We start from the raw sequence: 18,057 nt of genomic DNA, 5'->3' as shown, positions 1-18,057 counted from the left end.
ACCAAAGCATGAAGGCGGGGCTTAACCCTGTGACCAATAAGACCAAAATCTTTCTTAAACAACACACACCAACAAGGCAAAGGTGTCTGATGCTGAAATATATAAGCGTTGCATTGTTTCCAAACGTTCCACAGAACACAAGTCGCCACCTCAAAGAAACAGGGGCCGGCAAAAGATTGTTTAGCCGTGCAGAACATGGCAGCCATATCATGATTTTGCGTTCAAGTTATGCCAATGTTGTTCATTTATCAAGGCTGCCTTTGAGGTCGCCTTCTCACGAGAGAAAAACAATTCGCATCGCTGAGTTGGCCTTCTTCCATGCGAAAAGTTTCTACAATCAGCGGGGCCGAGCCGTTTGTCTACAAATGAAATGAAAAGTGGAACCATGCTTTTTCATTCTTTTCCCTTTGCCGGAGAATATACAATCTAAAGCCCTACATTTCCTCTTTGAGAAAAGAACAATCAAATGAATTCATCAGAGTTTGTGTTGTACATCAGAGTTAGAAAATTAAGTAACTGCACACCATTGTTACTAACAGAACCAGGAACTTTTGCCACTGACGTCTCCATCCCGAGGAGATATCGTGCGCAACAACTGTGTATGCCGCCCCTGTCTTGTCATCCTTAACTTTCATGCTAGAGGAGCCTGGAATGGAAGGAAATATCAACGAATAGACAAGCTAGGGAAGTTGTAAACCAAGATAATGAATTTCAGAATTTAGAACCACACTATGCGTGCAACATTTAAACAACCCTTTACAGAACAACTTTAGTTTAGTTCCAAAGAGTCTGTCTGATGCAGAATAGTCAGAATTTTTTTGTGCAAATTATTCCAGAACTAGTTAAGGCCTTCAGGAACAAAAATGAGATTACAGCCAGCTGTGTACAAAAACCGGTTAGCTTCAACCTGTAAAAGGATGCTAAAGAAAAAAAAATGTACTACTCAAGTAGCTGAAGTCACATGTATTGAAGGAAATTCAACTAGAAATTGGTAGCCGGTTTTGCCCAGGTTAGAGTCAACCTATGGTTGAACAACAGCTGCAAGCTAATAATACCAAATGAACCCTAGAATGAGAAGAGCTAGTACTTACAGTTGTAATCGGCCCATCCAACGACTTGGTTTTCCAAGTCATAGACAACCACCTTATTTGAAAGGACCAGATCTGAAAGAAACAGACAGTGGCATGAGAAGCATATATACATATATATTTGTAAAGAAGCCTTCATGCATAGAGAAGTAATGACCTCCTAGAAGCACCATATCCTTCCCATCCTTTGATTGCAATCCACCATTTTGGAACCCAACACAATACAGGTTATCCTGTACCAAACAGACAATAAAATCCCGCAAGTGTCATAAGCAGGGGTTCAGAAGACCGTTCACGGGCTGCCCATGACTGGCTGGCCAGGGGCTCTGATATAAGTTTCTGAGTACTGGATTCGTTTGTTCATTGCTTTTTGTTTGATATAAAGAATTAAATGCTCCCTTATTGGCATAAGAAATTAATATTAACTCCAAAAAATAACTTAACTAACAGCAAATCCCAGATAAGATTCAGGTTGTCTTTGAATTCAGAGTTGCAAATTCCTATGGTATGCATCCAATCCCTTCCCTCCCTCCCCTGTTCTCCAAAATTCATGTGTCGGTTTCCTGTGTACGAACCAAAGGCATCACATGCAACATTCCCGTGTTTTGAAATCCCATAGGGATCCACAATACATGAGACCTCAATCCTATGCTTTTTTTCTTCTATTTTCTACATTTTCTAATTACTGCAACCCAAAGAGGCCCTAAACAACTTAGCACTCAAGCCAGACCGACCCGTGTTATACTACCACATGCCATGCTACAGTGCTGTTCGAACTGACATAGGTCCCTTACTAGGTCATAACTTCAGGGCTGCAGGGGACCCAAGCCATAACTCAGATTAAATTAGAGACATCCAGGGTTCGGTTGCGACTTGCGAATCATTCAGTTTTTCAGCAACTTCTGGAGCACATAATTTGTGACAAAGAAACATGCCAATAAGAGGGTTACTTAAGGGTATTGCAAGCTGCAACGTGACAAAGTAATGACAATGGGTGAATAAATGTTAATTCTATCATTTAGCTTGAACACCAAGGGTGGAATTTTATATTACCCCGTTTTGGAAAAAGTAATCATGTGGATACACATTCAATCCAAGATCATTCTCAAAATGGAAGATGATTTTTGGAAATCCATCATCTACACTGCAACAAAAATGAAAAAAAATAGTTAGGACCATAATAAGATACTCTTGAGTTTATCATTCATCTCTTTTCCAATTTAATTGAAATCAGAACACGCATGCAGTAATGAGGTAGTTCACTCACAAGTGTAAGTGGGTATTATCAATATATAACTAGATAGAAGTTCAGTTAGTTCTACTATTTTAACATATATCAGGGTAGACTCAGTGGCGGACTGGGGGTCTTTCCCTACTGTTCCCGTACAAAAACATACTGTAGCAGGGTAGACACAACTGACAGTTAGTCAGTTAGTGCTGTCAATTGTAGCTAGATTCTGTGTTAAAGACTAGAGTATACCTTTCATGATACTGAAAACACAGAAAATCTTGAATACTGCGGAAGGTCATATCCTGATGCTTGGCAAAAATCTACAATTGGCCGAGAAATATAAGTAAAGGGAATGAAAGCATTCCTGCATTACAGCGGAAAAACAGGGAGAATGCCTTTTGGCATACCTTAGCCATTATTTCCTTGTAAACCAGCTCCGGAAGATATGTCAAGGTTGTACCGCTATCAATGATGGTACCTTTTTTCTCACCCGTTTCAAAAATATGTGATGGAAGCTGCAGAGCAGTATTCCCAACATCAATTGACTTCAGATTCACATTGTAGTGCGGCCTGAGTGGCACAATCATGATAAGGTGTTAAGACTGTCAAGATAGAATAGAGAACATCGGAAAAACAATCTCAGAAGAAAAAGAAGAAACACAAACACACTGAGAATACTGGCAACGGCCAAATTTCAGAAAGTTCTGTGCCTTCTTCTTTGAAATTAAAATGTGAACTTTAAGGAAAACAAAGTTACAAAATGCTTTCCTACAAATGTTCAAACCCATGCCATCATCCCAAGTTCCCAACTCTAGAGATCTACTGTTGAAACGTGATATCCTTGTATTTATTTCCGACTGATTCTCCTCTTATCTCTAGCCTTGTATAGATTGATCTCTAGAGATATTGTAGAGTTAGTTGGCTTGTCACGCAAGACACCTCTTGTATATAATGTAACCGACTCCGATGGAATACAATTGAGTTGCATCCTATAGTCTTCTACATGGTATCAGTTTTACCGTGATCCTATCGCTTCCGCAACCCGTCGCCGCCGCGCCTAGCCCTAGCCGCCGCCGCGCCCACTCCTCCTGCCGCCGCCGCCGCGCCTAGCACTCGCCGCCGCCGCAGCCTCTAATCCCGCCGCACCCTCTCCTCCTGCCGCCACCTCTCCCTCCCAAAACCCTAATCGCCGCCACCGCTCCTTTGTACCTCCTGTAGCCGCCGCCGCTCTACCCCTCTCACCCAAAAACCCCAACCATCTCCATGGCCAAACCCTCTGCCTCCGACGCCGGCTCCTTCTCCGGCACCACGTTCGCCTCCGATCGCCTCAACGAGATCCACATCAAGGACCATGTTCCGGTCATCCTCAACCTCGACTCGCCGTCCTACAACGCATGGCGCACGTACTTTGCGCTATTGTTCCACTCCTACCGTCTCATCGAGCACGTTGACGGGAGCGTCGACTACACCGACATGAAGGACGACGACGAGTGGCTCGCTGTGGACGCCTGCATCGTCAAGTGGCTCTTCCTCACCATCTCTCCCGGCCTCTTCAACATGGTGAACTCCCGCGATCCGTCGGCGTACACCATGTGGACACGGCTGTGCGATCTCTTCCTCGACAATCAACTCCAACGCCGTGTCTTCCTCCAAGGTGATTTTTTCACCATGCAGCAAAACGATCTTTCGATCGACGAGTACTGCACGCGGATGAAGGTTCTTGCAGACGAACTCCGCGATGTCGGCATGAACATCGACGACTCCGTCCTCCTCACCAACCTCCTTCGCGGCCTCCACCCCGACCTCGGCCAGTCCGCCGCCAACCTCTCCCTCCTCACGCCGACGTACGCCAAGGCGGTCACGTACCTTCGCATGGAGGAAAAGCGCCTTCGTCACGCGGCGCGGCAAGCTCCTCTCGCCGCCCTCCACGCCGGCACCACCAAGGGCATCCCCGCCCACCCGCAGCCTCCTCGCGCCGCGGCTCCACCACCGCCCGCCGCCCCTGACCAGGGCCGCCAGAAGAGGCGGGGAGGTCGCGACGGCCGCGGCCGCAACGGCGGCACCCAGCCCCGCCAGACGGCCCCGCCCGCTCCTGCTCAGGCCGCGGCGCCCCCGCCCTGGCTCACGGGGTACAACCCCTGGACGGGGGTGGTGCACGCCTACTCGATGCCCCTTCCGCGGGCACCCGCTCCGGGCATACTTGGCCCTCGCCCGGGTCTTCATCAGGCTCTCCTGGCCGCGCCCGGAGGTCCCGGACTCGGCGGTTCTTCGGCGTACACCGGGGCCATGGCTCCCGGTGCTGCTTCATCATCCTCCTACGGCGCTGCACCGACCGGCTACACCTACGACCCGGCGCTCCTAGCCGCCCTCCACGCCGCCCCTTCCCCAAGTAACTACTCTGGCGGCGGGGACTGGTACATGGACACAGGCGCCGCTGCTCATATGGCGTCCAACCCCGGTATCCTCTCTCATGTCTCCCCGTACCCTCTGTCTTCTTGCATCGTCGTCGGTGATGGATCCACTCTTCCCATCACCCACCACGGTGCATCCTCCCTCCCTCTCTCATCATCTTCCCTCCCTCTCCATAACGTACTTGTGTCTCCATCCTTAATCAAAAATTTATGTTCTGTCCGCACTCTTACTCGTGAACATCCTGTTACTGTTGAGTTTGACAAACATGGTTTTTCTGTCAAGGATGCCCACTCCCGGAAGGTTCTGCACCGATGTGACTCCCCCGGCGATCTTTACCCGTGTGGCCAAACGACAAGCAGTGGTCCCGTCGCCCTCCACGCTAATGTGTCTCTCTGGCATGCTCGCCTTGGCCATCCCGGCGCCGACGCTCTTCATAAAATTTTGCAGACTTTTCCCTTTTCATGTAATAAATCGGCAGCACACACTTGTCATGCCTGTCGCGTAGGAAAACACGTTCGTTTGCCGTTTTCAACTTCATCATCCATTGCTACTTTCCCTTTTGATGTTATTCATTGTGATGTGTGGACATCTCCCGTGCCTAGCAACTCGGGTTTATCATATTACCTTGTCATTTTGGATGATTTTTCTCACTTTACTTGGACCTTTCCGTTGCGCCGCAAATCCGACGTCGCTTCCTATCTTCATGCCTTTTACGCCTATGTTGCCACCCACTTTCACCGCACCATTGCTCACCTCCAAACCGACAACGGAAAGGAATTTGATAACCTCGCCATTCGCACTCTTTTATCCTCTCATGGCACAATTTTTCGTCTCACATGTCCATACACATCTCAGCAAAATGGTCGTGCCGAACGTGTTCTCCGCACTCTTAACGAGAGTGTTCGCGCCTTGCTCTTCCACGCACACATGCCGGCGAGGTTTTGGCCCGATGCCCTCGCTACAGCTACCCTTCTCCTTAACATCCGGCCTTGCAAACCTCGGTGGAACTACACCCCTCATCACCTCTTATTTGGGTCACCTCCGTCATACGATGATCTTCATGTTTTCGGTTGCCTTTGTTATCCCAATATCACCGCCACGACACCGCACAAGCTTGCGCCTCGCTCTATCGCTTGTGTTTTTCTTGGCTACCAACCAAACACCAAAGGTTTCCGTTGCTACGACCCGGAGTCCCATCGTGTGATCGTGTCTCGGCACGTGTATTTTGATGAGGTTGTTTTTTCCGTTTCAGCAGGCTGCATCGCGTCCCTCGCCACCTCTGGACGCCTCTCCTCGCAGGCCTCGTGGAGCCCTTGCGCTCCCACCGCCTCGCCGTTCGGGCGCGGCTGCGCCTTCGTCGCGTGCTGCCTCGCCGCCCTCGGCGTTCCCTCTGCCGACTCGGGAGGAGTCGGCCTCCCCGGCCACGCCGGGCCCCCGCCTCTTGGCTCTGGAGGAGCCCGTCCCCCCGGCCTCGTTGGGTCGTCGCTCCCCGACTCTGGTGGAGTCGGGCGCCACCCCAGCCGGACCATCAGGGGCCTCGTCGGCTCAGGCGGAGCCGGGCTCTTCGGGCTCCTCTACGCCCACATCGCCGACCGAGCGTGCGCACTCCGGCTCCCTGTCGGCTCTGGAGGAGCCGACCCTCTCGGCCCCGTCGGCCGGGCCCTTGACACCCGTCACAGCGCCGGCTTCTTCTTCGTCATCTGAGCCGGTCGCTGTGGTGCCTCGGCGTCGCGGTCCACGCCCACCTCCTCCGCCACCTCACCATCATATGGTGACACGTGCCAAGGCCGGTGTGCACCAGCCGAACCCGCGCTACCACAACCTCAGCGTCACGACCCTCTCTCCGGTTCCGCGATCGGTGCGTTCTGCGTTGAGTGATCCGCATTGGACCGCCGTTATGCGAGCTGAGTACGATGCTCTCGTCGCCGCCAACCGGACCTGGACCCTTGTTCCTCGTCCTCCTGGAGCCAACATCATCTCGGGCAAGTGGGTTTTTCGTCACAAACTCCATCCGGATGGCTCACTGGATCGGTACAAGGCTCGCTGGGTTGTCCGAGGATTTGCACAACGTGCTGGCGTTGACTTCTCTGAGACTTTTTCTCCGGTCGTCAAACCCGCCACGATTCGTGTGGTGCTTCAGCTGGCTGCTTCTCGTCACTGGCCCGTCCATCAGCTCGACATCAACAATGCTTTTCTGTATGGCCATCTTCAGGAGCGAGTCCTCTGTCAGCAGCCGACTGGGTTCGTTGACCCTCAGCGGCCGGATGATGTTTGTCTGTTGTCCCGGTCCTTATATGGCCTCAAACAGGCTCCGCGCGCCTGGTACCAGCGCATCGCCGGATTCCTTGGTCTTCTTGGGTTTCGCAGCACTACATCTGACACGTCCCTGTTCGTGCTGCATCGGGCTGATCATGTGGCTATGCTTCTACTCTATGTTGATGATATTGTCATCACTGCCTCCCGCACGGATCTTCTTCGCGACATCATTGGTCGCCTCGGTTCTGAGTTTCGACTGAAGGATCTCGGCGCATTGCACTTCTTCCTCGGCATTAATGTGCGACGTGATGACACTGGGTTCTTTCTGCATCAGGGACAGTATGCTCTTGATCTTCTGGACCGTGCCGGCATGACTGACTGCAAACCAGCCGCCACACCTGCTGAGGCTAAGTCGAAGCTCTCAGCCTCCGCCGGCCAGCCTGCCACCGACGCTGCTCTTTATCGCAGTATTGTGGGCGCCCTTCAGTACCTCACGCTCACCAGACCAGACATTCAGTTCGCAGTCCAGCAAGTTTGCCTGCATATGCACTCGCCTCGTGATGTCCACTGGTCTTTGGTCAAGCGCATTCTTCGGTATATTCGTGGCACTCCGACCTACGGTCTTCGTCTCCGTGCATCCGCCTCGACTGAGCTCCTCGCTTATACTGACGCGGATTGGGCTGGCTGTCCAGACACTCGTCGCTCCACGTCTGGATATTGTGTCTTCTTCGGTGACTCCTTGGTCTCTTGGTCCTCTAAACGGCAGCCCACTGTTTCCCGTTCGAGTGCTGAGGCTGAGTACCGTGCTGTCGCCAATGTTGTTGCAGAGACTTGTTGGCTTCGTCATCTTCTTGGTGAGCTTCGGATTTCTCTTCCGAAGGCTACTGTGGTCTTCTGTGATAACGTATCGGCCACCTATCTCGCGGCTAATCCGGTGCAGCACAAGCGCACTAAACACATCGAGCTCGATGTTCACTTTGTCCGTGAGAAGGTTCAGTTGGGTCAGCTCCGTGTACTTCATGTACCGACCACCCAACAGTTTGCCGATATCATGACCAAGGGATTGCCTACCGCTGCATTCCAGGAGTTCCGTTCCAGTCTTTGCATCGCCGACGCCGACGACGACGCCGACGCTTCGACTGCGGGGGGGTGTTGAAACGTGATATCCTTGTATTTATTTTCGACTGATTCTCCTCTTATCTCTAGCCTTGTATAGATTGATCTCTAGAGATATTGTAGAGTTAGTTGGCTTGTCACGCAAGACACCTCTTGTATATAATGTAACCGACTCCGATGGAATACAATTGAGTTGCATCCTATAGTCTTCTACATCTACCACCAGGGAAATTGCACGATCTCTTGCAGTTCTAGTTTTATTGACACTAACATCAAAATTCAAAAAAAATTGGCTGATTTTTCGCACTAACCAGGCGTCCGAAATTACCAGTCACTAGCTGAGAAAAAATTCCCTGCATTACATACGAAGCGCAAAAAATACAATATCTGCCAGAAAACATGTACACCCGCTTAATTTGGCCATAGGGCGACAAGTAAGAGCCTATTTATTCAAAGATGACAATGAAGCATCAAGTTAAATAGATCAAAGGGAACAATGTGAAGAGAAAAGGCTACTGGCCTGATGACACGAGTGCAGCATATGTTGATTTGTATTGTATCATGACATAAACCTGCCACAGAGATAGCCCACTTCTCTACCCCACAGATATTCCAACCGAATTCATCTTTTCCTTCTACATAAAATTTTATTACCAAGGATTTGTTCCATATCTTATTCTGTTGCATCTATTAGTTTCATGCTAATTAAACTGTTGGGCCAGTGAACTAAAACTAAAAAGAACCCTTGGACCAGCGATTCTTAAAATCGGGTCAGTAACTAACCATGTCAAACTTAATGCCAGTTGGACAAATAGGTCACATGATTTGATCTAAAACCCTTCTCTAGCATGTTGTAGAACAAGTACAACTGCTGCAGGTACGTGTTCCACCTACCAAGGGCATCTCCAGTTCTCATTGCTCTGGGACTACACCAAGAAAGCCATAGTCAAAATTCACATGCCACAATGCTTAAATCTCCCTTGGAGCATAGGGTGAGTCCCACTGGAGAAAAAACAGCAGCTCGTCCACCCAACCATTGTCTTCTTCCTACATCACCAATTCCATTCCTGCTCCTCCTGAAACGCACCCAAATCAGACTCACCATATCCTCCTTCCCCTCTGCTCCACAAGTCACCGCCAATCAGGCATCAAGACCGCATCTTCTCCTTCCTCAACAAGACCAGAGCTTGACAGGAGTGGAAGAAAGCCGAGCTTTGCATGCATAACCCTCGTCTCCACGCACCCAATGTCTCAAAAACACCAGTCCGCCTCCACCCCACCCGTGCATGACCCGGGCAGAGAATCTCTGGTGTCATGCGACGCTACAGGATTCGCGTCCAAACTCCAGGCTTCTTTGAGCAGCACAAGCTGGCATCCCCATCGTCATCTACAAGCGCATGTCACCTCCCTATCTCAAGCCGCAGGCTGCCACGGTGCCCCTCCAGCGGCATAGGCTGATTCCGAGCCCCAGGCGGCCAAAATCACATCGCCACCAAGTCGAGCAGCCGCAATCAATGGTGATTGAGCAGCATGCAACAGAGCCTTGCCCGAGGTTGCTGCCTTCTCTGTTCCCATCATGGAGATACCCAGGCTTTGGGGGTTATAGAGATGGAAGGAGAAAAGAATCGTTTTATGCCTTATGACCATGCCATGAGGCTAAGGACGGCCTTAATATTTTGGCACAAAATGTATATGGCCAACCTTAAGTCCCGTATATGACACCTCTTATTTGTGATTAAAGATGCCCTAATCCTGCAGATATTTTCTCTTCCTTTTTCTTCATTTTTTGCTTCAGGCACCAGTTTTGGGACATCCAAACCAGGGTGACCAGCAAAAATGGGTATATGACATAACAGTCAACCTTCAGTTCTAAATTCCCAGTCAAATTGCTATTTTCATCCATTTTTAGGAACTGCATGCATTAACCAACTCAGCATCTCGATCAGATTGATTTAAACTCTTGGAACTGTTTTTTCCACAAAACTCAAATTAAAGCTCAGGCATTGTTCCACATTCCCTCCGATAGCCTGATGTGCGATATGATACAATAGTTAGGTATAAAATTTACACACTGATGGATCAAGTACAGGTTAACCTTGTATGTAAATTTTGATAAGGCGCCAAGTCTGACAGTTCGTAAATACGAGCACTAATCAGACATAGCATAACATTCTAGAGCACAATCATGAATATTAATGCCTATCATTTAACTTTCTACACTCAAAGCTTCGTAGCAGAAAGCATCCTAAACCATAATCACAACATTTACTGCCGATCAGGTTTCGGTCTTTTAGAGAGGCATGAACTCTACGACTGGTGCCAAGCTATTGGATAAAGCTTTTTTAGAAGTTTCTGGATTACACATTAAAGCATCTCAATGGGAATCAGGAGTAGGGTCCAAGTCATCCATGTCAGTACTTAGTTATTTATATGAACCAGAAAAAAGCAAACGGAGGCAGACCTTATCTCTTTCTAGCACTAACTAGAGTTATTCACCTTCGTTGAATTCGGTAAGTGTTCAGCTCATTATAATTATGTTCAAGGGAAAAAAACGACAGTCAGCTGAATCAAATTGAGCTGAGTCACATACATAAAACTCAAATAACTGGCTTGAAACCAGCTCAGGTAAATGGGCAACTCGTCAAAAAATAAGTACATGTACAGATGAACAAAATGTCAATTTATTAATTAATGGCCATGAACACTTATAAACAGTTGCCAAAATCATTAAGCATTATCTTCAGAGAAGAATGGACCAGACCTCCAAGTTACAGTCATAAAACACATTATTGGCATCAACCAAATTCCAAAAGGCTCATCATCAGTGTGATAGATTTTTTTTTTTTTGGAAAAGGAGGCTCACCCCCAGCCTCTGCATCTGAAAGATGCATGCGGCCATCAGTGTGATACATATCTCTTAAGTTTAATTCGGACTTCAGAGCCTTTACTTAGGAAAATAAGAGTAGTTATGCATTTGTTTCATGTCATGAAGGATTGGATGAAGTAACTGGCCGATGAAATGTAGCTGAAGTTTTTTAATAGTCAATCTTAAGAGGAAAAATAATTTTCCGAAAAGAGGTTTTTTCGATGGTCAAACTGAAAAGGGGTTCAGTTCCTCTTTTTTTTTACTGATTTCTCGACTTCTCTATATATTCTACTTCCTCCGTTCCATAATTCTTGTTGTAGTTTTAGTTCAAATTGAACTAAAACCATGACAAGATTTATGGAACAGAGGGAGTAATTAAGTTGCTGACATGGCAATGTGCTGAATGTAAAAGTGGTGCCACATGTCATTTCAGTCAGCACAAAACTGCTTGGGACAGGGCTAAGGGGATAACGTCAATTGATTCAAGAGTTCAAGATTAAAAAGAACAGGTTTCAGAGTTCAAGGTTGAAGCGGACTTTTTGTTCAAAAAGATAACGAAACAGGAATTGAAGTCGTCGATTTTTTGTGTGCTTCAATGCAGAATGTGATGGATTTCCAAGAGAAAATTATTTCTTTGTTCCTAATATAGAATTGTGATGATCTCTCCTAAAGCAAGTGTTATTATTTATTCATTTGCAATGAACTGGAGTATCTATTAGAGGACAGCTGTTAAAAAAATCCCCATCAGTATAAGACAGATAGAATATAATAATAACTTCATGGCGATACGATGAACATACATATTGGGTATCAATGGTGTTGATTTCATTTTTGGCTGTACAACTTCTCCGATAGCAAAGATTCCACCTCCAGTTATGGTATCCAAGCAATGAGAAAATATCTTCTTCACTTTTCCTGCAGCAGCTAGCTGTGATAGCATTGATGTATTTGATTGGCCAAACCCAATAATTCCATCAAGGGCCTGGTTTGTATTTCCTAAATCCCCACCTTGCTGAGCACCACACCTACAAAGAACAGAAGAGCCATTTATCCACATTAAATTCTTGAGCTCGATGTACTTGATGCCAAAATTTCACATAATTAGGTTAGTCTGTTACTGTCATGTTAATTATTTGATTGTTGTTGCCTACTACATTGCAGTATTTTCTGACAAAAGTATGTTATAATATTCCAAACAAATAGCAGAATTTGATTCCTTACTTAACAGCTACCTATTCATCAATATACTAATGCCACAAGTGCATAACCAAGGCAGAGGACAAAGAATCCAGCTTAAACATCTCAAAGAGAACAAAATATATTCAGCTACATAGTAACAGAAAAGAGAAACATTATGTAGGTTTGGCAGATGGGCAAGAATTATGTAAACATTCTCAGAAAATAGTATATAAAATGCTGCCCAAAGTATAATATAAGCGTTACGCAACAGACACTAAAAAAGGGCAACCTGGTGCATGTAGCTCCCGCTTGCGCAGGGTCCAGGGAAGGGTCCGACCACTTTGGGTCTATAGTACGCAGCCTTTCCCTACATTTCTGTAAGAGGCTGTTTCCAGGACTTGAACCCGTTACGCAACAGACACTAACTATTACAAATTCAAATGCAAAGGTGATTAATCACGCCATTTACAATAAAACAATTAGAGCAGCGTTTCAACCGATGATAGCTGATCCAATGTATGTCATCCAATAATAGCTTTTAAATCTACATAAATCAAAAAAAAAAAAACTCACCCAAATGTGACGCTGCCATTGCCATACCGTGTTTGCCCATCCCCAGAGACTTGATTATACTGCAGGGAGTCACTGACGAAGTAGCCCGTGGTGGTGCTACCGTCACCATACATGACACTGTACTCGCAAGGCAAGCTCGCAGTGCACCCTGGTAGCTTGCCCCCGTATGTGGCGGCACAGAACGGCTGGTCGCATGATACCGTGCTCCCACTAGATGATCCCTTGGGGTCATACAGCATCAGGTCTATCTGCACCCAAACGTTCACCCCAAAAATCATCGTCATATTAATTCAGAAACATGATACCAACAGAAACCGAGACCTCTAAATTTTCACTAGATAAATATAGGCAGGCAAACCGAGAGACCTACCCCGAGGCCGCTCTTGTGGGGGCATTTGTCGCAGGTGATGCAATTGACCCAGAGGATGTCGCTGCCGGTGTCCACCTGCACGTGGAACGGCTTGGGCGGCGTCCCGATCTCGATTTTCGTATAGTACAGCCTGCGGACGAGTCCCCCCGTCAGACCAGACCTAACGAAACCAACCAGCACCGGAACCAACAAGCGCGGATCAGAGGATGGAAGTACCCAGTGTCGGTGGGGAGGCCAAGGCCGCCGAGGGGCACGTCGACGGCGTCGAGGAGACGGCCCCGGCGGCCGACGTCGTGGGCGAGGTGGGCGGTTATGTTACCGCCTTCCTCGCCGGCAGCTCGCCGGAACTTGCGGTGCACCTGGAAGACGCCGGTGGCCACGGCGGCGTGGGAGGAGGCCAGCGCGAGCAGCGCGGCGAGGAGGAGGGCGGCAGCGGCCTGAGCGGCGGGCAGCGGAGCCATTATTCGCGTCTCGGCGCGTTGTGTGTCTCCGGGTGGGATTGCTCCCGTGTAGCGGCGATTGTTATTCGTGTCCTCCTCCCTCCCCTCCCCTTCCCTTCCCTCCCCCTCCTCGTCGGCTCCTCCTCCCCAAGGCCGTGGGGGCAAGGCAAGCACAAAACGTTGGGAGGAGGAAACGGGAAGGAATTTTGGGAGTGCCCACGGGCGGACGGACATATAACCCGTTTTTGCGCTCAAAAAAGGGTGCGAACTAGCGGTTTCTGCGGGGGCTAATCTTTGCTTACCTAGACTAGACTCTTTTTTTTTTTTGCATGCGTCGTCAGTGTTGCGATTTGGTGGGAGACGGTATAACTGGTTAGCATAAATAACATTTAATTCTACTAGTTGTAATTCATTATTAGTTACTGCATTTCAAACACAGTTTAAAATTTCCACACACATGCAGGAACAATAAAACGCAAACATATACGCAAATAAAGAGGCTCTCATGAGTGACCAACCATAACTTCTCTCTACAACTTTAGAGATTGTTATTATGAAGGAAGGATTCATAAAGGCCATTTTGAAACAATTCAAGAAAAAATGAGGAAGAGGTTAGTTGATTGGAGTGAACAATATCTTTCCTCTGGGAATAAAGAAATTTTGATTAAGTCGGTTGCTCGAGAAATACCCACCTATGTAATGAGTGTGTTCAGGCTACCAGCTTCTGTTTGTGACGATCTCACACGCTTGATGAGACAATACTGGTGGGGAGTTGCTAAAGGCAAGAAAAAGATGGCGTGGCTAAGTTGGGACAAGATGAGACTCCCTAAGTCGAGAGGTGGTATGGGATTTCGGGATATGCGGGGTTTTAACCAAGCATTGTTGGCCAAACAAGATTGGCGTCTTTTGAACTCCCCGCATAGTTTGTGTGCTCGCCTATTAAGAGCTAAATACTATCCAAATGGTAACCTGTTGGATACAATTTTTTCAGACAACGCATCGGTTGTGTGGAAGGGTATTGAGTATGGCCTGGAGTTGGTTAAAAAAGGTATCATTTGGCGGGTTGGTGACGGTTCGTTGATTAGAACTTGGAGGGATCCATGGATTCCTAGAGGCACAGATTTTCGACCCGTCACGCCGAAACGTAACTGTCGCTTCAACTGGGTTGCGGATTTTTTGGATCAGAATGGAGCTTGGAATACTCAAAGGTTACAGGAACATTTTTGGGAGATGGATATCCGGAAAAATGTTAAAATTCGGACATCACCAAGAAATAGACAAGACTTTTTTGCTTGATTTCCTGAGAAAAGTGGCCAATTTACTGTCAGAAGTGCATACCATCTTGCCTCGAACCTGGCCACCGGGGCCGAGCAAGGTGCATCTAGCAGTAATCCGTCAGGGGACCGGCCGATTTGGCGGTGCCTATGGGGGTCCAGAGTACCAGAGAAAATGAAAATTACAGTATGGAAAGTGGCGACAGGTTCAGTAGCTACTAATCAATGCAAGAAGTGTAGACATTTGTCTAAACGGGATTTATGTTTAATATGTGGAAAAGATACTGAATCTAGTTTTCACACCTTGGTGACCTGTGACCATGCACGTAGGCTATGGGATTTGATGCGTGAGGTGTGGCCGTTACCTAGCAACTCGTTGCTGGTTGAGTCTGGGCATGAATGGGTTTTGAATTTGCTAGCAAGCTGTGTTGAGCCGGTACGGGATATGTTAATTATGCTCCTTTAGCGGATTTGGTCGGTTCGCATGGACTTGGTGCATGGTAAAGATGCTGCTCCACCGGAGGCTTCCGCTGAATTTCTTCAGAGCTATATGAGATCATTACAACTGATAAGAGTATTCAGTATGGACGAAATTATAAAAGGAAAAATGATACTAGATGATGTTGAACTAGTGAAGGAAATAAAGAAGGCCGAGCCTGCGCTAAGATGGCCGTCACCACAGGCTGGACAGGTGGCCTTGTCAGTTGATGGGGCATTTTTAGCAGTGGATGGAATAGCGGCGGCTGGTATGATTCTAAGAAGGCCCGACGGAAGTGTTATATTTGATGCATATAGGTTTTTATTCAACTGCAATGATGCTTTGGAGGCTGAAATTCATGCATTAATGCAAGGCATGGCACTAGCATTACAACATAAGGAAGGACCAATGATTGTACAATCGGATTCTTCTGAGGCACTTGCTACTTTGTCCGGAGAGGGTTTGGTACGATCAGCTTATGGCCATCTTGTCTCTGAAATCAAGCACCTCATGACTTTGAAAGTTTGTATTCCCATGAAAAGTAAACGGGAACATAATAGGGTAGCAGATCGACTGGCGTCGTATAGTCGCACTAAGAGTTGCACTGCAGTATGGCTTCAATTAGGACCATCATGTGTTGAGGAGCTTCTGCCTCTCGATTGTAACCCTATGACTATGGAATAAATTACTTTCGCCTCGCAAAAAAACTTTAGAGATTCTTATCAGCTTAAAAGGGATGTATATGGAACTCTTCATCAACAACCTCCCCATTTTCCATATCACCAGACATAAAGGCGTGTGTTGCTTCGCCCGTCAATCTTGATGAATTAATGATATAATACTTTAGAAAATATGGATTGTATGTATATAAAAAATTGAACTGCACATGCCTCAATCCAGAAGAGATATATTTGCTCACAATTTCATAGTCATTTCATGTCTTCAGTACACGAGTGCATAAATACACAATATCTAAACAAAGTTGTAAAGATGCTTGAGTAAAAAAATGCAGCTTATCCCTAGTGGAACTCCCATTAGCATGTGATGCAGCCTATTGTCAAACTCTATTCTTACATTTTGGGATCGAGGGAGTATAACAGAAGTCTTGATGATAGAGTTTATGTGTCCTTGCTTATCCCTAGTGGAACTCCCATTAGCTTGTGATGCGGCCTTTGCACGACATTCCAACCAATCTTCAAGAGTAATACCTTTTGGTGTTCTCAAAGCAAAAGTTGTCACAATCAAACTCTTTGACAGAATTAATTGGAGGCGACTACTGTCCAAGATGGAAGCGAGGGTGTTGTTGCTACATGCGCACAGCGGCTGGCTCTGGCTACTCCCGGAGTAAAACGTTGGAAGTAGCTCCATCGACAAGAACATGAAGAGAAGGCTATGGTGCAGGCTGCATGTGTTGCACATGCAGTCTTTGGAGTCCCCACTCCACCAAACAGTGACATCGACCTCTCTAGTAGCAAGATGACCTTTGTTGTCATGCTTGAGAGCACGGCTGGCAGCAAGAGGCATGCACGTGATGATCAAGACTTTCTTCTTAGCATGCATAGCACTAGTACTGATAGTTTAGATGTTAGGGGTGCTACTGATATGAGTGAAACATGTAAAAGAGAGAGTGTGTGTGTGTGTGTGTGTGTGTGTGGAGAGAGTTGGAACTGTACTACGCATAGATGGCTCCACTGTTCATGTTACAGAAGGACTAGATGAGGAAGAGGAAGAGGTCCAGAATAGGAGGAGGGAGTCTGTATGGGATGGAAATGATGTAGGGGATAATCCAAGGAAGCTGCCGGTCAACTGACGGGCGCGAATGATGTACCCGTCAGGAGTCATGAAAATGATTTGTTGGAACTGTTGAGGTCTGCGTCAGCCTCAGACAGTCCAAGAACTCGTGTGCCTTTCAAAGACACACCGGCCCAACATTATCTTTCTTTCTGAAACAAGCCAAAATAAAGAGTATGTTGAGAGTTTGTGTTATCATTTGGGTATGATTTTTTTACTGTTTTTGTGCTAGGCAAAGGAGGTGGATTAGCTATCTTTTGGGATGACCTATACACTTTGCAGCTAAACAAATATGGAGAACATTTTATTGATATGTACATTTCTAATGGTACTGACACAAAGTGGAGGAGCACATTTGTCTATGGAGAACCAAAGGCGAGCCAAAGGTATGTTATGTGGGATTTGTTAAGGCACATAAACCCGCTTGGGTCTGGGCCGTGGTTTATGGTCGGTGATTTTAACGAGGCAATGTGGCAAAATGAGCATTTTTCTCGGAACAAGCGGTCTCCAAAACTCATGGCTAATTTTCGCGAGATTCTCTCTGATTGTAACTTATTATATTTGGGTTTCCATGGAGTTCCCTGGACTTATAATAATAAGCAGGAAGGAAATAAAAATGTGAAGATGCGGCTTGATCGTAGACGTGGCGTGTCCTCGGTGGTCTTCTATATTTCCAAAATGCAAGGTATCACATATTATCAGTTCCAGGTCAGATCATTGTCCTCTACTCATTGATTTGCTGGGAGATCCTCATTCTGGTATGTTTGTTAAACATTTGAAATATTAAGCATACTGGGAGAGGGAAGATGCGGCATTGAAAACACAGTTTGAATCATGTTGGAATAAAAGCATGCATGTAAACGATCTGGGAGATGCAGCAAGCAATTTGGACAAGTTGATGAAATCTCTTCATGGGTGGAGTAAGGAATACATTGGATATATAACAAAAAAGCTAGAAAAGGCCCGTAAAAGGTTAAGTGTGT

At 46.9% G+C, this 18,057-nt stretch overlaps 1 protein-coding gene across 2 annotated transcripts; it reads right to left on the bottom strand.

Annotated features, from left to right (window-relative positions):
- Window positions 1–371: 371 nt before the first annotated feature.
- Window positions 372–13,730, bottom strand: LOC123188977 (aspartic proteinase 36). 2 transcript variants are annotated; one of them, XM_044601276.1, is made up of 10 exons: window positions 13,308–13,730; window positions 13,092–13,221; window positions 12,749–12,969; window positions 11,770–11,994; window positions 2,727–2,889; window positions 2,569–2,639; window positions 2,142–2,232; window positions 1,246–1,321; window positions 1,092–1,163; window positions 372–646 (listed from the first exon to the last, which is right to left on the bottom strand). In XM_044601276.1, exons 1-10 carry the CDS (start codon window positions 13,550–13,552, stop codon window positions 501–503), a joined length of 1,440 nt encoding a protein of 479 aa, XP_044457211.1. In that variant the 5' UTR covers window positions 13,553–13,730; the 3' UTR covers window positions 372–500. The 2 variants fall into 2 exon arrangements, with proteins under 2 accessions (XP_044457211.1, XP_044457210.1); XM_044601275.1 differs by having other exon boundaries at window positions 12,722–12,969; window positions 13,308–13,729.
- Between the last annotated feature and the right edge of the window lie 4,327 nt (window positions 13,731–18,057).

This window comes from Triticum aestivum, chromosome 2A (genome assembly GCF_018294505.1).
Source record: "Triticum aestivum cultivar Chinese Spring chromosome 2A, IWGSC CS RefSeq v2.1, whole genome shotgun sequence".
Classification (NCBI taxonomy): Eukaryota; Viridiplantae; Streptophyta; class Magnoliopsida; order Poales; family Poaceae; genus Triticum; species Triticum aestivum.
The sequence above is the reverse complement of the archived record's forward strand: the minus strand, read 5'-3'. Positions and strand labels throughout refer to the sequence as shown.